At 36.4% G+C, this 21,682-nt stretch overlaps 1 protein-coding gene across 2 annotated transcripts in view; it reads left to right on the top strand.

Moving 5' to 3' along the window:
- PREX2 (phosphatidylinositol-3,4,5-trisphosphate dependent Rac exchange factor 2) overlaps positions 1–21,682 on the top strand; it is a 172,796-nt gene that overhangs the window by 75,386 nt on the left and 75,728 nt on the right. For both annotated transcript variants that reach the window (XM_077186296.1, XM_054644997.2), the window contains 12 exons: positions 1,372–1,475; positions 2,793–2,842; positions 3,389–3,464; positions 4,234–4,306; positions 5,449–5,591; positions 5,743–5,835; positions 7,118–7,266; positions 11,837–11,922; positions 14,130–14,266; positions 17,103–17,220; positions 18,055–18,239; positions 19,124–19,285. In XM_077186296.1, the coding sequence (XP_077042411.1) occupies positions 1,372–1,475; positions 2,793–2,842; positions 3,389–3,464; positions 4,234–4,306; positions 5,449–5,591; positions 5,743–5,835; positions 7,118–7,266; positions 11,837–11,922; positions 14,130–14,266; positions 17,103–17,220; positions 18,055–18,239; positions 19,124–19,285 (1,376 nt within the window). The remainder of the gene's footprint in view (positions 1–1,371; positions 1,476–2,792; positions 2,843–3,388; positions 3,465–4,233; positions 4,307–5,448; positions 5,592–5,742; positions 5,836–7,117; positions 7,267–11,836; positions 11,923–14,129; positions 14,267–17,102; positions 17,221–18,054; positions 18,240–19,123; positions 19,286–21,682) is intronic.

Consider the following 21,682-nt stretch of genomic DNA (forward strand, 5'->3'; position numbering starts at 1 on the left):
TATAGAGCTAGAAGACTTTTTTTTTTTTAGTTAAATGGTCACAATCCATTAAAATTCACATAGATACTTGCATTAGGTGTTACATGTGAAAATTTTGTAGTCTGTATCTCATGTATTTAGAGGCAATGATATGTGAAAGAGCTTAGGAATTATTTTGAATAACCATCAGTTCAAGGCAATTGGAATAGTGTCCTGGGCTTTACTATTAGTTGATATATCAAATGCAGGTAGAGATGTTATTTTGCTCTTGCACATGACACTTAATATATGAAGTTCAGTTTTTATGTCTGTGTATCAGATGATGTGTGGAAATACTGAGCTTGAAGGGGCATGAAAAATGACACAGACGAAAGGCACCTCACTATACAAACTTTATGATGCCTAACTAAATTTTTGGAAAAGGATTATGTATGATGGCTTAGTCACTTGTTATAGGAAGGCATGCACAGAATTACCTAACTCTCTCAGGTGTATTACTCTGATAAATGAAGACATTACAGCACCCTCCTTTATCAGTTAATCACATGTAAATTGACTTTCAAAATTTAAGCTTACAACTGCAAGTGAAGCTGTAATTAATAAAGCAGTTATCTTAGGATGGTGCTAATGCCTAAGCCTGTCCTCAACCATCAAATGGATCAGCTGTTTTTCAGAAAGGTTTGCAGCTGTTCAGTTTCCAGGAGAACTTTGTATCCTATGATATGACTTGCTTTCACAAAACACTTTAAGTTGTGAGGTTTGTTGCCAGAATCTTGTGAAACTCTGGAATTCCACCTGTTAACATCCTTTTTCCCAGGTCGATGGGGAAATAGATTATCAGCATCTTCATAATAATTGCCAGTCTCTTGCACTTACAACGTTTAGGTGGCTGTATGTAGGAGATGTTCCTCTCTCCTGTGTTCCCACTGCATGACTGGTCAAATGTGTTGTTTGTATATTTACTGAATCATCTGAGATTGGCCTCATCAAAAATGAGGACAGAAAATAATGTGGAAGAATAATATGAATAGTTGCAAAATAAGTCTTATTTGGCTATTTGCTAGATAAGCTCTGCAAAAGCACTGAAGACTAAAAGGATTTGAGGGCCTCATTTTTCATGCTGTCCCCTGACTGTCCTCCTTATTCTTTGCCCTGTGACTTGAAACTGTTTGTTTTCTTCTGTACTACTTAAATGTTGTAAGAAATATTGTCACCAGTGGCTTAAAGGAGCTTAGGGCAGATGATCTAACCGGGCTTCCTGGCCTCCCTGTTTGAAATGTACCTATTGATGTGTTTAGGGCTCCTATTGGAAGAAATGATACTGAGCTTCTTCTCTCTCCTTGGTTTCTTCAGAAAGTCATCTAACAATGCCTTTTTTTCCTTTTAATTTAGTTACAGATAAGCACCAATTCAAACCTGAACACATGCTGTACAGATTCCGATATGATGATGGAACATACTATCCCAGAAATGAGATGCAGGATGTCATCTCCAAGGTACAGAATAAAAGTTGCTATTATTAGAAAGAACACATCAGAAACTGAGATTCTGCTTGAAAAGTAATGTAAGATTTGCTGGGATAAACAACATCCCCTCACAGTTACCACTCTATATTTATGTGAATCAAATTCAGTTTTCTATTTGTAAGCTTTTGGTTAATTTTTGCACATTTTAAATACAAAATTACAGTTTACTATTGTGTAGTTATAGTTGCTATTCAGTGGTTTCATATGCAGGATGCATTGCTTGTGTTTTTGGGTAATCCTGAGGCTGAGGTTCAGTCTACTGTATTTTTCAGTCCCTTCTCATAGATATGAAGATATATGTAGGAAACTGCTTGCAGATTTCTCTAAAATCTGAGTGTCCTTTGTTAGCATCCTTAACTAGGCAGTAAATCCATAGTCGCATAGCTATTTATACATAATATGTTATTGATAACAATGAAAAGATTGATCAAAGTTTCCTTTAAACTCATTAATATTCAAATTTGTCATGATTTGGAGTCCGTAGAAAATGTCTGCATTTGGGTATTACACTGCAGTGTAATTTAATTTTTGCTGCAGTATAATTTAATTTTTGCTCCACTTGTTAATACAAAGTGCATCTAGAGGAATCTACAATACTGAACTCCCAGGCAGAGCAAAGTAGGGTGGAATCTAATTTGACACAACTCTTAGTCATTATACTTGCATATTGTAAACATAATTGCTTTTTGATAGTTTCCGAAGTAATACTAATGTGGATTAGTATTAAAAAAAAATTATTTTTTCTGATGGTAGTTTCTTAAACTAATACAGATGTATAATTTATTTGCTTTTAATAGAAAACATTTCTAATTTTTAAATATTTTTGCATTTTTAAAATTGATTAGCTATAATTCTAATTTGTAAGCAAAGTATTGATGCATATAATGAAATGCAGTGGTTTTTACTTTAATTACACAGTTGTGTGTAGAATAGCAACCACTGTTTGGGACAACCTTAATGCATGGATGTGTTGATTTATTTTTTTGTGTGCTTTTCTTTCTTTCAAACCTTCAAAATTTTTTAATCCTACCTTAAAGCTAATCTGTTTTGCACGTGTCTCAGTAAGCTTAGGTTAGATAGGAAATGTTTTCATTCTCATAACTTATTCATCAATATTGTTATCGGCGAAACATTGTTTTGGCAGATGAAAATACATAGAAATTTGAACAAATCTTTTTACTATGTAAATGAAATCCACTGACAGCATTCAGGCTTCCTTACTATGTCCCTGCCTCTTGTCTGTGGTGTGAGTGTATGGTTGACTCACCACCTCTTTCTCTTTAACAGGGTGTACGACTGTACTGTCGCCTTCACAGTCTCTTTACCCCAGTAATTAGGTGAGTCCAGTTGGGAAATCCTGAGGGAGTCATTTGGAAGAAGTACATCATCTGAAGATACTGTGTTTGAATGTAACCCATCCTCTCAAGATTGGTCTTTTGAGAGTAATCAGATAAGATTGAAATGCTGTCAAGACAAAAAGCATAACTGAACCACTAAATGGCTGCCAAATCTGCTCAATATAACTTTTTTAATGGACTTCTAGAGCCTCCTAGGTCCTGATGGATATGCTTATATGCTTACTGTATACATTAGTGCACTCTGTTACTAATACACCATTACCTCATTAGAATAGTCCCAGAACAACTCACCTGCCTTCATACTCCAGTGACAATATCACCCAAATAATTTGTGATCAGCCTCCTTCTTTTTGTCTACAAGGAAGGCTTCATTTGCTAGTTTTTTTCCTCCAGAGAAAACTTCTCAACCATCATGAAGTGCTCAGTTCATGCTTTCACTAACTTGCTTATAAATGACAAGTATTTTTCTCTTTCTTCTGAGCTTTTGTTTGATTTTGAAAAATTGTTTTGTGTTATTTTGAACAGGGATAAAGACTATCACTTGAGAACCTACAAATCTGTGGTTATGGCTAACAAATTCATAGATTGGTTGATTGCCCAGGCAAGTAGACACCTTTGGATTTATTTATGTCTTCGTTTAAATTCTGACTTGAAAACTAGTGATATATCAAGAACAGCATAGAAACACTTTATGTAGCGTAATCCTCTTAAACCAGTAAAGTAACAGAAATCATCTGTCATCAGCTATGCTTTTCATCCCTCTTGTACTTATCTTCCTGATCTGAAATTGAATTGAAATGTTTTGATGACACTTAGCTTTGTGATTCAGCATGGAACACTGACCATGGCTTGAAATGAAATGAAATGAAATGAGAAACTCTAAATTACTAACTAGATGAGCAAAAGTCAGTATCAATTTGTTGCCTCAATTCTTTTTCATTTTAAATGAATGAGAGAAAAACAATATGATATCCTGTTCACTCTGCCAACATAGTTCCATAAAATAAAAGTTTAAAACTTTGATGCTTATAGGTTCTATTAAGTTCAATTTTTATGGAAAATGCAGCCTTACTGAAGTCTTTTCCTACTCATTTGTAATTATAGAGTGTTATAGCATATAAAGGTCCCTTCCAACCCAAACTGCTCTCTGATTCTATGATAAACATGTTTATCATAGAATCAGATTCTATGATAAAACACTGGTTTTTATATGTGTGTGTGTGTATATATATATTCTAGAAATGTATACATAAAGGTGGTGGTGGCAAATCTTATATACAGTAATTGCCATCCCTATGGGATGATGCCATTGTGCACAGTTTCCATTTTGCTAATATTTTAAAATACATTTTAAACATGTGTTTTGACAGGGGGATTGCCGGACCCGGGAGGAAGCTATGATATTTGGTGTAGCTCTTTGTGATAATGGGTTTATGCACCATGGTAAGTAAATACATTCTGTACCAGTTATGCTTACTTTCTGTTTAATGTTATCTGCACAGTTGGAAGGAAATGCAGGGGCTGATAAAGATATTATAGAACAGATGGAAAGTTCTTCTATTGTATCACTAAAGAGGTTGATGCTACAGTCTTCAAGGAAAAAAAAAGCTATTGTATACTCTGAAAATTATATCCAATTTTATAGCATGTGCTGGGGAATTAATCCGCTAAAGGATTTAGTGGGGGCAGTTTTATTAGTCACTTTGCAAGAGATGTCTTAAGAAAGTAATGTGTTTTGGCACTGATGAAACAATAAAAAAATCATGTAGGAAAGAAATGTGAGATCTTGGGGGGAATTAATAAGGTATGAAGGAGCATGACTTCAAAAAAGTGGGAGAAAGCAGATTGGAGAAAAATGAGAAAATCATGAGGATAGTAAAGAACAAAGAAGGGAGAGGAGACCAGAGATATGTGCAGCACCAAAATTAAGGTGAACAAAGACCCATTTAATACCATCAGAGGGAAGATTTCAGGGGAAGGATTGAAGTAGTAGGTCATTTACTGAAATGAAAAGAGGAAGAAATACTTTTTATCAGTTTTGTTAGACAAGGGGTTGAGAACATACTCTCCTGTATTGCTCATTCTTTTTCCTTTGACTTTTGAACACACAAATTGCATCCACTGGCTGTTCTGCTTGCTTCCACATCTTCAGCAAACCTATTTCTAATTCTAAACCCAGCATGCTTCACTGTCTGGAGAATGCCAGAACTTGGTGGTGAGCATCTTCAGCAGCTGTCCAGCAGAACTTTTCAAAATTATGTTTTAAAATCCCTTTTAGGAAGAAACCTTGTGCTTAGTATTTTTACTAAAACTATTTCAGGCTAATACATCTTCCTCAGATTGGTGGAATCCAGATGTTGTTGTAAAAAAAAATTAGCTTAGTGATTCCTATCTCTGTGTAATGAATCCAAGTAACAATTGTTGTCTATGTTAAAAAAATGTCCCTGGATTCACACACACAAACAATAGTTTGCTAGCATTCAGTATGTGTATGCATGTTGAGTATTTAATGGTTCATGAAAGGCCTGATATTCAAAAGTTGAAAAGAAAATAAAGATTAATATGTCTGGGTTTCTGTCACACAGTGTTAGAGAAAAGTGAATTTAAAGATGAACCATTGCTGTTCCGTTTTTATGCGGATGAAGAAATGGAAGGATCAAATATGAAGCACAGACTCATGAAACATGATCTGAAAGTAGTGGAAAATGTCATAGCCAAGTCATTACTGGTGAGTGAAACACCATCCCTCTGTGCTTTGATGAATAAAAAAATTGGTTATAATGACAATATATTAGGACAGTTTATTGTTATTTAATGAAGACATACTTCAGTTTTTATTAATGCCCTTCTGAACAATATTTAAAAAAATTGTTTTACAGATTAAATCTAATGAAGGAACCTATGGTTTTGGTTTAGAAGATAAAAATAAGGTGCCAATTATTAAAGTGGTGGAGAAAGGATCAAATGCTGAGGTATGGAATATTATAAATTATCTTCCCTGTTTTATTTACTTGATCACAGATGTATGTTTTGTACATCATGTGTGAAAGGGTATAGTGGTAGAAGGTGACAGTGAACACATACCAAGAAAGCTGTGCCTGTGAGTTTTTTCCCTTTTTCCTTTTTTTTCTTTTGTTTTCATTTACTTGTTTTTGTTTGTTTTCTTTTTAGCTTTTTATTTTTATTTAAAATATTGTTTTGACCATATTTTGACACTTATTTTCTGCTCAGCTAAATTGTCATATTGATTGATGTTTTAAAAGTTGTAATTTTATATTTATGCATTTTATAATATTTCAGTGATGACATTAATCATAATTGAAATCAACATTTTTGGTAGAATATGAAATGGGTATAGAGCTAGTCTGTGAATTGCAGTTGACATATTTCATAGTAAAGGATGTATCAAGCTTTAGATAAAATCTGGGATTTGAGACCTTGAATGAATAAATTACAGCCTTCCTGTTTGGTAGCATTGCTTTAGATCTCTTTGGGTTAATTAAGATTCTGCTCAGCAGCATGAGAGTCTCTGTATATGTAAAGATAAAGTATGATGCTCTTTCATAAGAGAAAAACTTGGACTTAGATTTCAAGGCCTTCTAAATCTCGTGGTGGAGTATAAATTTAAATTATAAATAGACACAGCAAATGAATAATATAATTCAGCCACAGAGCTAAATGATCTGATTTCTATCAGTCAGGTTCTGCCATATTCTCAGATGGCACTTGGGCTTTGCCCATACCCTGAGCCATTTTTTGTACTCCTGTAGTTGTACTGTAATGGTGCTTTTCTTGTTGGACCAAAGTTTAAAAACTCTTTGTTTTGGAACTTAGCAAATGTTCACTTACTTAAATATTAATTGGGTCTTTCTTTATGAAAAGAAGCTTTAGTTCCTTTGGAAAATGGTGGATGAAAAATTAAGTACTGTCATAAAATAAATGGTGCAATCAAAGGTGTTGTGTTAATTACCAAAAAAATTAACTGATATTGTAATACTGTCACAAAATCTTGATTAATACTAGGTCTTGTATTTAGCTCTCTTCAGAATGAGTGCTTACCCTTCACATGAATTTAACCAGTTTTAGAAACATTTTGTGGTGTAAGTCCCTTGTGCATGGTATGTGAAGGAGTCATAAAGAATGTAAAGAAAATGTGAATTCCATTTTTTCTATTGGAGTTGCATGCCAGCAAAAGAAAACCTCGCGTTAGTGGTTATAAGAGCAAACACGTACACAGCTGTTGTTATTTTCTAGATGGCAGGCTTGGAAGTTGGGAAGAAAATCTTTGCTATTAACGGTGACCTGATTTTCCTGCGACCCTTCAGTGAAGTGGATTGCTTCCTGAAAGCCTGTTTAAACAGCAGAAAGCCCCTGAGGGTTCTTGTGAGCACCAAACCTCGAGAGTAAGTTATCATTCCTTTGGGAAATTTTACAAACAACAATTGAAGGGAATTTTCAGACCAGTGGAACTTCAGTGAGCACTACTGTAAGGGGTTTTTAGATGCTGTATCTGATCTGACTTTGCAAAGTCAAGCAATTTGATTTGCCTTGAGTTTGTTTTATCCTATTTGTGAGTCAGCAAAAGAATCACGTGAGTACTTTAGATCTTCAGCTCTGCCACTTTAAGTACATGCAGGTACTGCAAGTTTAAATGAAATTTCATTGACTGTATTGTCAGTTTTGATCACTTATCTCTGGCTGTGTGTATTAAACAAATTTCTGTGTCTGGGGATTAGTTGCTGGTTTGTCATTGTCAGACTCTGTGGTCCCATGGGCCCCTTCAGCTGGTGTGTTGGTTGTGTAAACAGCAGGAGGAAATAAACAGCTCCTCATCTTTATCAAACACATACATTTCTGTACAGTCTTGCCCATTCCTACCTAAACACAAGTTTTGTTATGTAAAAGAAATACAAAGTGAGTCCTAATAGGTAGGTTCAGTAAATATGTAAATGAGCATAAGTCTATTCATAAAGTTAATGCAGTTTTTGCTAGGTTATACATAACAAAGAAGAAGAAGACTAAGAAAAACTTGTCAGAAGTAATTTTTTATTCAAAATCCACAGAATAAAGAGGTGCCATTCTCTGTTACCATACAGCATACAGAGTGTCTTGCTCAGGAATGGGCTCTGATTGAGTGGCAGAAGATCTATTTCTCCTCTTGATAAGCAAAGGTGTCTTGAGAAGTAAAATGGCACCCAGAACAGGAAAAACAGCTAAGAAAAATAAATAAGGTATAAAGATGCTTATCTGGACTGATACTACAACACCTGTTCCCACCCCCAAACAAACAAAAATAACAATTAAAAAATGCCCAGACCACAGGACTGTAGAAAACATAAAAGCATCTTGGCCTTTCTTTAATGCAAATCTTGGTTTAATTCCCCCCTCAACTTGTGGGTGAATTTCAAGGTTGAGAGAGATGGTCTAGTGAATTTAGAGTTCACAGAAGTCAAATTTGTTTCTCATGTTCCCTGCTTTTTGTCAGCAGCTGCTGCTAGCACAAGTGAGTTCACAGAAGACAATTCTCTCCTGAATTCTTAGCCTAAACTGCCAGTGATGTTCTTTCATAGTTATTTGCATGTTCTCAAAGCAGTTTCAGAATGCAATCAAATAGATGGTATCAATAGGGAATATATGAGTACATTAAACGATACTTACAAAATATTTCAAGCGAAAAATTATTAATCTCTATATATTATATTTAAAAAAAATATAGACTTCAATTTAAGTTTGGATCCCACCTCTGATGATAATCATCTCCAAATGCCTAATACTATGTATACTAGGGGAAAAAAAAGTGCAAGAAATAATGCAATTCTCTTATTCAAAACTGCCTGTAAATCAAGTTTGCTGCAGTCCAAATGTATTTTAAAATCACTTTTCAGCATCAATTTGAATTTGTTTGCTTTTGCAATGGGAAATGGAGCTTGGGGCAAAGATCCCTGCAATAATAACAGAGCTGGCTCAAGATGGAAAGGCTGCAAAGTTAAATCAGTGCACTGTTATGCATGACCTAACTAGGTCTGATAAGCGCTAATGCAGCTGTGTTGCTTTTTGTAGACCCTGAGCTGAAATCACGAGGCTATGCTATCTTACTTTGGGTGAGCTCAGGGCTCAATTTGAAGGAGTAGATGTGAATTTTGATTATCAGAATCATGTTTTTGTTGTTTAGTTTGTTGGTAAGTTTATTACTGTTGTTCTTAGACCAAGCAGGAGCGCAGCACAATGTGCTTACAAGTCATACAAACAGCAGTGGATGATTCTTACTTTACAAATCTCAAGTAGCTACTTTCTGTATCTGCTCAGAAAAACTGCAATGAAACATTATTTCAAGAAAACTCAGCAAGGAGAGGCACAGTCTGCTGGGAGTGCCTGATGCTTCTTTGTGAGCCTGGGGACTACAAAGAGTTATTTTGCAGAAAGTGTGCTGTGTTTGAGGAGCTGTGTTGCAGGTGGAGCTACAGGAAGAAGTGAACAAGCTATGCGGTGTTTGAGTGAACGAGCAAGAGATAGGCTGGTTATTTTCAGCAATGCTACAGTCTCAGATTCCCAGGAGTCTTGAACCTCCATTGTGGTGAAGAAGCAGATGGGCTCAGAGCCCTGCAGGGTAATTAGCCAAAGGACTGTTAGCTGAGGCCTGATAAAGATGGAGGCTGGAGGCACATCACAGCATGTACCACAAGAAGGTTCCTTTTTCTCTGAATTTGGCAAGTAGGACTGGTACCTCTTACAACAGGTATGGGGCTCTGGACCTAGAAGGCCAAACAACTGATGAGGTATGCATAGATCCTTCTGGGATGGTGAGGCCTCCTGAAACAGCACCACCTGCAGCCTGCATCAAGACCTCTTCTGTTAAGAGGAAAAGAAGGATAGTTGTCATAGGAGACTCCCTTCCAAGGCGAGTGGAGGTTCTGATGTGCAGACCTGACCCAACTCACAGGGAAGTCTGGTGTCTCCCAGGGCGTAGGATAAAGGATATTAGTGGAAAATTCTCCAGTCTGCTAAGGCCATCTGATTACTCTTTGCTAATGATTGTTCAAACTGGCAGCAATGAAATAAAACAGGGAAGTCTGAAGGCAATCAAAAAAGACTGCAGTGCCCTGGGATGATTGGTAGAGGGATCAGGAGCATGGTAGTTGATTTTGTTGATTCTTCCAGTAACCAGGAATAATATCATAAGATTAGGCAGATCCATTAGGTCAATACATGCCTCCTAAGCTGGTGTCAGCAGAAAAATTTTGAGTTTGTTGACCACAGGATGATCTGCTCAACACCTTGTCTACTAATACCTGATGGGATTCATTATTTCAGAGTGAAAATGTCTTTGCAGTTGTTGGGGTCCAGTGCTGGTCACTTTTTAAACATCACCTCCTAAGGGCACAGGAGCAGGCAACTCCCAAACTGAGAAGTCAAGCAGGTGAGGTAGAAGGCCAGCTTGGTTGAACAGGAATATTCTGTGGAAATAAAGATAAAAAGGAAAGTTTATGCCCAGTGGAAGCAAGGCGAAGTGATATGGAAAGAATGCAGAGATGCTGCTCACTGCTGCTGGGAGAAAATTCATGTGGCCAAAGGTCAACTGGAGTTGAAGCTGGCCAGAAATATGGGGGACGATAAGGAGTTTTTCAAGTAAATCAATGGCAATAGGTAATGTAAAAATAACATTGACCTGTTACAGGATGGTCACCTCACAGATGGGGACAGGGACAGCACAGAGGTGTTTAATTTATTCTTCATCTCCATCTTTGACATGGGTAGTGGTCCTAAGGGGATCTCAGTGCCCTGAGCTGGAGGTCCATGACTGTGAGAATGATCAGCTCTCAGCCAACCCTGAAATAGTGTGAGATCTGATGCTTCAGTTGGAACTGTACAAATCTATAGGGCCTGATGAGGTTTATCCAAGAATCCTCCAAGGGCTAGCTGATGTTATTGTAAAGCCTCTCTTGATAATTTTTGAGCTGTCTTGGGAATCTGAAGAGATGCCAGCTGACTGGAAGCTGGCAAACATCCCAATTTTCAAGAAGGGCAAGAAAGAGGACCTGAGAAACTACAGGCCTGTCAGTCTCACTTCTGTGCCTGGCAAAGTTATGGAGAAGATTATTCTGGGAGGTATTGGAAAACAGCTGAGAGACAACACAGGCATTGGTCACAGCCAGCATGGCTTCATGAGAGGAAAGCCCTGCTTATCAATCAAAATTTCCTTTTATGACAGGATACCTCACTGCAGTCTGCAACTTCAGAAAAGGAGGGGTGGACACTGATCTTTTCTCTCTGGGGACCAGGGACAGGGCCCGAGGGAAAGGCCTGTAATTCTGTCATGGGAGTTTAGGTTGGATATTACAAAAATGTTCTTCACCCAGAGGGTGGTTGGGCACTGGAAGAGACTCCCCAGAGAAGTGGTCACAGCATCAGGCTGACAGAGTTGAAGAAGAGCTTGAACAGTGCTCTTGGGCACATGACGTGACTCTTGGGGTGTCTGTGCAAGGCCAGGAGCTGGACTTCAATGATCCTTGTGGGTCCCTTCCAACTCAGCACAGTCTGTGATTCTGTTAAAATGTAATATGGATTTGAGTTCTGCCATCTTCTGCAGCTTCTCTGATCAGACCTGCTGTGATCTCTGGTCCCCAGGCTCTTTCCTCTTGGCTGGGAGAGACTGCCTGCCTTCCCAGGGCTTTCAATGTTGCTGTGCTATGGCAAGTTACCTGAAGATCAGTCTGTTTGGGAGGAATTTTAAAGCTATGGTGATGTTTTGATTATAATCAGCATATTCAATTTCCCTGAGAAATAGATTGTGCTGTCTCAGCTTGCTCTTATTTCTGATGTTGGTGGTGCACGGTATTTGGAATATGAATGTTGCAAAATCTAAAAACTGATCTGAATAAAAGTGTGGAATTTTACACCCTTGTAACCTACATGCTGCTGAATAACAAAATGCTACCTTTTGCTACATCCACATTAAATCTTTGTTTGTATCAGGACAGTGAAGATTCCTGACTCTGCAGATGGACTTGGATTCCAAATCCGGGGTTTTGGCCCTTCTGTTGTCCATGCTGTTGGGAGAGGTAAGCCATAAGAGCTGTCAATGGTACTGCTCAACATATGTTTCATATCTAAATGACTTGGTTGAGATGAGTCAAAATTAGGTCCAGTAATCCATCTTAGATTTTTTTTTTCCCCAAAGTAACAAACAATATTAAATAAACTCAAATGTAATTATTCTGTGTACTTATACTCTGTAAGCTTGGATACATCTCCCAACTCTTTTTTAAAAATGTAGTTACACCAGTGTAGGAAAGTTAAGTTAAAGCTGTGCATTCTTTGCAGATTAAGGAGTAGCTGAAGGATGCAATACAACTGCATGTTGGGAACATGTGTGTTAATTTGTTAGGTGGCTGTGTGGTTCTGCAATGTTCTGAAAACATTTTACTAAGAAACGTGCTTTTTACAAATCTTTTCAAGAGTGTTAGTGGCTTTGTCTTGGTAATTGCAGATGGTTCACATAAATACTATTTTGGGATGTGATTTTCAGACACTTGCTATCCTAACTCAATGTTTTTGAGTAGTGCATTTGTGCTAAAAGAAGTTGAGGCATTATTTCTTGCTGTCTCATGTTACTTATGATAGAGCAAACTGTGTTTTCGGTTATTTCAGTTGCGTCTCCTTCCCCTCCTGCTTTTGTAACTGAGGTATGAAAAGTGAACTGATCTGCAAAACAGTGAGATTTGAACAGTTTGATGACATTTTTTCCTAGGTTGCTGTGCCAGAAATTAGGTTTTCAAAAGAAAGACTAATAAACTACAGACTTAGTAGCTGATGTGTTAATTATTTCTGCACCTGGATCTCAGTTCAACTGCCTATCATTATTCATTAGGCACATACTTTATTTTGATTAGCCCCAACAATATGCAAGTGCTTGTTTGTGTGATTTGCTAAACCTGGAAGATTTTAGGCATGTGTTTAAATAGTTTGCTGAATTGGGACCTTGGTGTTTTCTGAAGAGAGTTGTTTTTTTGGTGTTTTTTTTTTTTTTGAGAGAGATATTAAATAAGATCTATTTATATGTTTATTTTTATGTCTTTTTGGAGGGGAGAGATTGCAATAGATGGTAATAGTGTAATTTCCAATGACATTCTTTTATATTAGATTTTAAACACAGCTTTAATCTAATAGTGATAATTCTGAAAATGAGGGAAGCTCATGTATATTCTGCAAGTTATTTCCTTGTCAGATATGCTCAACTGGCAAGTCATGAAGTCATGACAAGCTTTCTATTTGTCAGCCCTGCAGATTCAGTCTAGCCTTTTCTTTCACAGCCCCTAGCTTCTGCAACCCAGTCTGGCAGTCTCTAGGCAGTCGATTTTTACTTCCTTGGCACCTCTGTGGCAGTATCAAGAGACATTTGGAGGCAAATGTTCAGGTAGCTGGAACTAAGGTCATACTCCAGCAGGCTGTCTTTCAGGAGTGAGTTTGAATTGCACTGAAAAGACCTGGAGACAGCTGCTCTTTTTGTAGTGCCTATTCAATCACTAGAGTTTCCCAATGTGGTTATTCAATTGTGAAAATAAGTTACTGAACCAAATATTTTATGTAGCTTAGAGAGAATGTTTTGTTTTGGTGTCATGTTGTGTGTGTCCCCCTGTCCCACTCTCTTGATAATTTAATTTGAGATATTCTACTTAATTGTCTTTGAGATTTTTTTCTAAAGCTCGAAGGCCCCCTGCTATAATTGTGTTGGTAGGGAAGATGGAAAAAGAACAATATATTTGGAAATGTCTTTGGAATTTAGATATTTCACTTAATGATTAACATGATACTCTAGCATGCTCTTATGCTTTATGTATTGCCAGAAAACTTCTGTTTTGTATGTAAAATTGAAAGACCTGAATTAAACAAGAAGCTCGTAAGCTTGGGTCATATAAAAGTAGGCTAAGTTTTAATTAGTGACTTTCAAGCTAGAGCCATTTTATCCTTTTAAAGTCCTTTTTTTTGAGGTGAATTTTCCACATTTTCATATTGCTAGTCAATGTTTGTTGTTTTATGAAGCAGCCTTTTGGTAATTGTCTGGTCTCTTTTATGGAAACATCTGCTGGCAAACTCCATTTTCTTGGCATCCAGCTGGTCTACACAAGTACTCTGTGGTCAAGGGAAGTATGTAAGGATCAGTCAGACCAGGTTCTGATTTTTAAAAAAAGAGGTTTTTTGGACTGTAAGCTTGAAAGGAGATGTTTAGAAAAATAAGTTTGCTAACTATGTGGGTTTTTATTAATAGGAACAGTGGCAGCTGCAGCAGGTCTCCACCCTGGCCAGTGCATAATCAAAGTGAATGGAATTAATGTCAGCAAAGAGACTCATGCAAGTGTTATTGCTCATGTCACAGCCTGCAGGAAGTACAGGCGGCCAATGCAGGTATGTCTCATTTGGTGCCCTTGCACTTTTTCTTCTAGATTTCTATTTTTGGTCAAAGTAAACAGTGTGGTGTTAATCTCTATGCACATATCTGCTGTGCTTGAGTGGGGTGAGAGGAAGGAAGGGGTGAATAAAACTGAAGGAAAGCCAATTGAATATAAAAGCTGAAGATTGCTCAATGGTGATGTTCAAAATCTGCTTAGTTTCTGCACTGAAATAAATATCATAGATAATTTTTATATGGTGTTTTTAAAGGGCTGTTTCAAGCATTTCTGCAGTCCTATGCAGGAAGAATTTTGAGGTATATTCTCATCTTGATGGAGAAGGAATCACAGAGCTTTCTGCCTGCTCAGCAGCAGGAGAATGAAATACAAAAAATGGATCATTTTCCAGAATTTTGTTACACTTCAGTACACCGAGAGCAGAGTGCATATATTCCATCCATAAAAGAATTCCCATTGCATTCCAGTCTTGAATATAAGTATATATTCAAGGACTCAAAATTTCCTTTTTTTAAATGCATGCAAATTTTGTTATCTTTGTCATGTTAGTTAAGGAGAAAATCTCAGGCTTCCAAGACACAAATTTACGAAGAAAACCAAACCAAGCTGGATTCTATTATGTAGTTTTCCAATTCTCTGCAAGTTTTTCATAAACTGTGAACCAACATTATTAATTGTTTTCACAAACTCTTCAAGTACGTGTTTACTGAGGAGAAAAATCCAATTAAAATTAAGAGTTGAATCCTTCTCCCACACCTACTGCAGAGTTATAAGAATTATATAGTTAGAACTGGGTCATATAAATACAGTGTTTATGAAAATATTCTTGGGATGTTTGTGTTTAAATGATAATACAGAATTGAAATTGTTACATGGCATATAGAGATCAAGCTCACCTATTCTTTAAAGGAAGATGCACTCTACTAAAGAAAAATGTCCTGTTCACTAGTAGCAAAACTGGCTAGAAGAAAAGATAAATTAAATTCATTATAGCAGTTTTGTTCTCTCTGTGTATAACTGTAGACTTCCTATGGATATTAGTGACATCCAAAGATAGTTGATTGATGTTGGCTGGTGTGAATGCCTGGATGTTAAAAAATTACTTTGGGTTTTTTAATCGACTTGTATAATAACTTGAATTTTTTTTCCTATACATAGGGGTTTTTTAGTTTTAAAAAGTAGCTGATCATAATTCAGCAAATTACAGATAACTGAAGTTCCTTAGACAGGCAAGAAGAACTTCATTTAGGATGCAGTATTACCAAAAAACTATGGGAGAATTGTCTAGACTGAAGTAAATGGTAGGATTCCCAGTGGTGAAAAGACAGCTAAAATTTAATTTCCTATTCAGAAATTTGGTGGGGTGTTTTTATTATTTTTGGAAAATGACTATGGATTTTTCCTATTTTTTAAGTACAGTGCACACAGCCTATCATTTAATTACTCAGAATATTGCAGTCCTCTCCTGTGGTTCCCAATTGCATAATTGAAAGGGAATATTTTTCTGGTTCTCACATCTTTTACTTCTCAGGGTAAAACGTCTTCCTAATTGCCTGGAGCATGAAGCTTCATTACAGATTCCTTCAGTCAATAGCTGCATAATTTCTGTTGGACAGTGTTTATCTTCTGTCTTGTCTGAATAAAGAAAATTGAGACCAGATTTTACTTCTTGCAATTTCTTTGCCATGATGTGGCAGATTTATGCTTAGTTTGTTCTCCTGTAATGATTTTGAAGAACATTGCTCCAAATCATATTGCATTAGATTGGTTGTTACCTTTTGGAATAGGGACTTCCAGGTTGAGTAGTGAGTATTTCCTTTTAGAGATTGGCACAGCAGTCTCAGTGCTACCAAGCACTGAGTAAGAATCCATAACTAAGCACCAAGCTTTGAGGTGAACCTGAGAAATGTGGATTTCATAAGCATTCCTGCTGATCAGCTTCTGCACAGGTGTCTTCCAACAATCAACACAGAGCTCTGAAAGTTAAGCTTTCTTATTCAAATATTTCATGCCGTTGAGTGGAAAGCAAGGCATAGATGAATCTAGGAAATCTAGACACCATACCAGTAGAGTAAAGATAGAAGCTGGTTGTTAGATTTTAGCAAAGGATAGCTGGATGTATTTGGCACTTTGCATGAACATTTTAACATTCAGCCTAAATGTTTGCTGTCCTTGCTTAATTTCGAATTCTTCCATGAACTTCTTTTTGAATTCAGATTTGTCACAATCATGGCATTTATTCTGCTGTAGCTGTTGCAGAAGGAGTGATTAACTTAACTGTTAAGCTTGTTTTGAAGTATAAAGGACAAAGAGTAATCTGGGGATGCTATGCTTGATAGGATCTTTCACAAGGGTATGGTGGATATGTGGCTGAGTTACAGACTGGGTAGAAGATGTAAGATATACACGTGACTTCTTCAAGGGTGCTATGACACATACAAGCCACCAATGCTGTGCTCATATGTCACTAAGCCACAGAAGATGGTGGACTTTTGGAGCCTGTGGTTCTTTTCTTTTGCAGGGCTGCAGGGGGTGCTAATCTGTGGGAAAAATAAAAAACATTTATTACTACACTAGTAAAATATTCTTAGTCAAGGCAAATCTGCAATTTGATTTGAAATATGTTAAATTATTTTTGGTGGAGACATAAAAATTGTGGATGTCATGCTGTCACACACTTCATACTGTCTCATGACAATATATGCCGTAGTAAAAAATAACTTGCCAAAATTCTCTGGATTTTTTTTAACTTATGCCTTAAAAATAGTGAAATAATTGCTATCAGTTGCACTTGCAAAGCTTTTTCTACCTGTCTATTTTTTGTTGTTTTCTAGCAAGATTCTATACAGTGGGTTTACAACAGCATTGAAAGTGCACAGGAAGATCTTCAGAAAGCAAACACCAAACCCTCTGGAGATGATGGAGGCGATGCCTTTGACTGTAAAGTGGAAGGTATGTGATGCTTGTTTGATCTTGTTGCTGCAGAGAATGATGTTATAATACAAGGAAAATGTAGGCAGTGGGTTTGTTTGCAGAGAGGAAATTTTGAGCAGATCATAAGATGTGATTTACATAAGAATTTGTTTTCTTATATATTCTAAGCATATAAATTTTACGTGCTATTCTTTGAAAACCAGCATCTTTCCCATTTAGAGAAAATACTTCCATGAATACTTTGCGGAAAATCTGTTTAATTTCATTTGTAAGAAACATAAACCTAGGCATTACCTGATTTATTTTCACCTCCAGTAATCATTTATGGCAAACTAGATACAGTAGTCATTACTGCATGGGAAATAAAAACAGAACTATCCTTCAAATTATTTTCAGGCAATTAATGTTTAGATGAAACTGCATTCATCTGCAACTTGTAATTAAAGAGACAGTTAATACTTGAACTGTGCATTCATAAATGCAGTTATTGTGGTTTCATTTCTGAATGTTGACAGTTTTCATAGTGATTTTCTTCTACTTTATTTAGAAATACTCAGTTTTCCCTTTTTTTGGGTCTTAATGTGTCTGGATTATAAATGAAATGGAATTAACCATCTTAAATAACTGTTTGTAAAGAAAGAGTACTGCCTGTTTTGCAATCCAGTATTTTAACATCTACAAATCTACTGGTGTTCTGATTTTCAACCTGATTTTTCGACCAGGTTCTTTAATGAATGTGTTTAAAAAGAATGATCAGAACATACCTCTTACTAGAATGTTTGCCTGTGTCCTTTATAGTTCATTCAATGGCCAGGACTTGTCAACTGATTTGTGTTACTTTATTTATTCTAGAGGTAATTGACAAATTTAACACTATGGCAATAATTGATGGGAAGAAAGATCATGTGAGTCTGACTGTTGACAATGTTCATCTGGAGTATGGAGTGGTTTATGAGTATGACAGCACAGCTGGAATAAAGTGCCATGTCTTGGAAAAAATGATTGAACCAAAGGGATTTTTCAGTTTGACTGCAAAGGTATGAAGCATTTTTTGTACGTTAATGTTTATTGTCTTTAATACCAGTGGAGAAACTTGTGGATTTTTTTTTACTCTTATGGTTATATGTCTTTCATTTGATACCTTATGATTGGTCACCCTTGTCTCTCTGATGTTTTGGAGGACGATTGTGTGCTCAGGAGGCAAAAAGAGTTATGTTGTCATTATAAATTGAGCCTTTAAATAAAAAAAAAGTTAAAAGATCTTCAAAGTCTTCCATTTCTCCTGCCCCTCTCCCTTATTTCTTATTTATCAAATAAAAGCTGAAAGAAAGTCCAAGATCTACTGAAATATCTATAAAGGCTATATACTACCCTCATCTCTTAACATGCCTTTTAATTAGTTTTCTCTCACCCTTATAGCAAGGCTTCATTCTTTGCTGGCAGTACAGCTTATCCTGTACCTTATTTCCTAGCCTTTTCATGCAGAATATACAAGAGGATAGCACTCAGTTTTCTTTTATGCTTTTTCAATGTGTTAGTGTTCTGCCAAATTGAAGGTTTTCTAGAAGTAATGAATGAATTAATTCAGCAGCTCTGCGTAATGTGTGCTGATCAAGTAAATGCAGCAGATAATGTATTTCAGAGGAGCCATAGTGGTTACATTAGTAGGAAATTAGTAGTAAATCCATTATCAGACAATGTCATGAGAAGCCAAGCAAAAATACTTATGGGTATAACTTCGCAGGGAATAGATTTAAGAAAACCTCTTTGCATCCCATCCCAAGCTTTGTTTATTGTTGTTGTGCACCATTTTCTGTAATGTTATCAGGCTTTTCAGCTTTAGTTAAAAGGAATGATTAGTAAGGGGAAATTTTAGTCAACTTAATTTCATAACATACTTTTCTTGTTTTTATTATCTTAGATTCTTGAAGCACTGGCAAAAAGTGATGAACATTTTGTGCAGAATTGCAACAGCCTCAATTCCTTAAATGACGTTATCCCCACGGAACTTCAAAGTAAATTCAGTGTCATTTGCAGTGAGAAAATTGAGCATATCTACAGAAGAATCTCTAGCTATAAAAAGGTATGCCCTGCATGTCCTAAGCTTGATTATATTTGTCTTTTAAGGAAGAAACAGGGGAATGTGGTACAGTTTGAATAACTCTTCAGAGTGTCAATGGCAGTGACAAAAATGTGGCTGGAAGTTTGCTATTTTGAAGCACGAATGCCTTAATTGAGTAATTGTATCAATTGTTTTCAAGCCATTCTCTTTCTTATCCCTTTTTTAGACTTTGTGTAGTTTGTATTCTTTCTTATTTGCTGTGTTCAGTTGCAGAGACAATCAACTGCATATTTCCGTAAAAGGGCCGTCATTCTTGTAAATGCCTTAAACCAATACTCTAGTGAATTTGCAGATGTTAACCAAAAATGTAGCAATAACAAGAGATTTTTTTTTCTTTCTAGTGCAACTCAAATACCAGATTTTAACCCATTTATTCAACTTTTAGACCCTAGCATATCTGTTAAAAGTAGCATCTCTGTAATTTATTAGCTTCACTTGGTTTAATAAAACATAATAGCATGGAAAAATGGAGAAGGTGCTGAGTTTTATATGCTTGAGATCTTAATTAATGATATGTAAATAAATAAATAGCCCAGACTATGACCTCTCGTTGCTGTCTGTGCATTTCTCTATAGTTGTTTAACCAAGCAGGGCGTAAATGAATCAACCATTTAACATTTTGTTAATGCAACTCATTTTCTCATCCAGACCCCTAGTTCCTCTCTCATGGAACCTAATTGTTGGGAGGTGAATTACTTTGTAGTAGGCTCAAAATGGCTGCAATAAAGTGGGTCTGCCCTGTCTTACCTCATTTGGGGATCTGAGTTGTGACGTTTAGAAACTGGTCTGTTCTGAGAGTTTATACATAAAAATTTGAAAAGAGGGGAAAAAAAGCAAAGGAAAGTGAATACAGGAGCTTCACACATTTGCAGAAGCTGCATTTAAAAGACTAGATAATGATTTTTCCATTTTCAAAGGAAAGTAGGGAAAACTGTTAGGAATACCTGTAGCTCAGTAGTCAGTAAGACGAAAGCCAAAAAGCAGCTTGTCAGGCTTCTCAAGGTGCTCTCTAAAAAGAAATGGAATAAACTGAGTTGTGTCAATGGAAACATCGCAAGAATCCTGATACTGTTAGCAAAAATCTGACTTCTCCATTGTTTGCCTGAATTACAAACCTCCATGTTTCCAATTTGGTTAAAATCCAAATTACCATTAAAAAAAAAATTGTTTTCATATTAACAGTTACAGTTCAGGTAACATGCAGGTGATTTATATGTTTTCTGTAGCTGAAAAATTTGACTGTGATATATAGCCTCTACAGAGGAGGCCAAGACAGTAAATCAAATTTTGTTGTGCTTCCTGGATGTGAAACAAACAGCCTCAGGGAAGTTTTCATAGTTCTTACACTGTCTGGAAACAGGTATTCCTGATACAGACTGCGCTTTAGATCTCATCTGCTCAAAAATCAGAAGTTTCACAATTATAGCTTTTATTAACAATTAGTAATGCAGTGGATTTCAGGAATAGATGTGTCATTTTCTTGGCAAGGTAAAGGTAACCATAGTTACAGGAGACTTTCGGAGTGCCTGAGCCCAGCTTGGCTCCTGGTTTTACTGTGAAAGTTCGAATTCTATAAATAAAAATCTTGTGGATTTCTGCAGTTCCTACTATTATTATCAGAACATTTTGCTCCTAATAGACCTCGATTCCAGTGCCATGAGTCCCAGATGTTTCTCAACACATATATGAGAAGAATCTTGGTCCTGACTTATGACCTGATTAAATCATAGCCAGTATTTGGTCTCTCTGGAGCAGGATGTGTGGGAGATTGAGATGTGAAATATGTACTGCTTGCAGAAATATTTTCATCATTGAATGTCCTTAGTAGCCTTCTTAACAACTTGTGCATTCTTCAGCCTTTGAACAACTCCATAATTGGATTTCTTGTAACCCTCCAGATCTTGTTGTGATCTAAAGATTTAAATGTAATTATCCCAACAAGTGTTCATCAGACTGAAGTAATATGACACCAAAATAAACAGAAATTTAAGTCCCAGTACAGAAGCATCTTACTTTGCAGAAGGAATATGTCTTAATTCAACTGAAGCGTTAGTGAAAAGTTGACTGATTTGAATTTTTAATGACATTCATCAGTGAAAAACTTTGCAAGTTAACTTTGAAAATGTTCTTATGCATGAGCTGTGGTTCATAGCTAAAGTAGGTCTGTGTAATATTTTGACTGGAGAGATACTGTGATTAAAACACTGATTACATCTTTCCAGAAAAAAAATCTTCCCTGACAACAAACTGCACTGAAAATGACACATATTGACAGAAATCCTACTTGTGACTGACAAATAAATCTCTTTTCCAATTGAAGAGCTTGATCAGATTACTTGATTCTGATGTAGATGTAGT

The sequence above is a fragment of the Agelaius phoeniceus genome, chromosome 1, assembly GCF_051311805.1.
Source record: "Agelaius phoeniceus isolate bAgePho1 chromosome 1, bAgePho1.hap1, whole genome shotgun sequence".
Taxonomy (NCBI): domain Eukaryota; kingdom Metazoa; phylum Chordata; class Aves; order Passeriformes; family Icteridae; genus Agelaius; species Agelaius phoeniceus.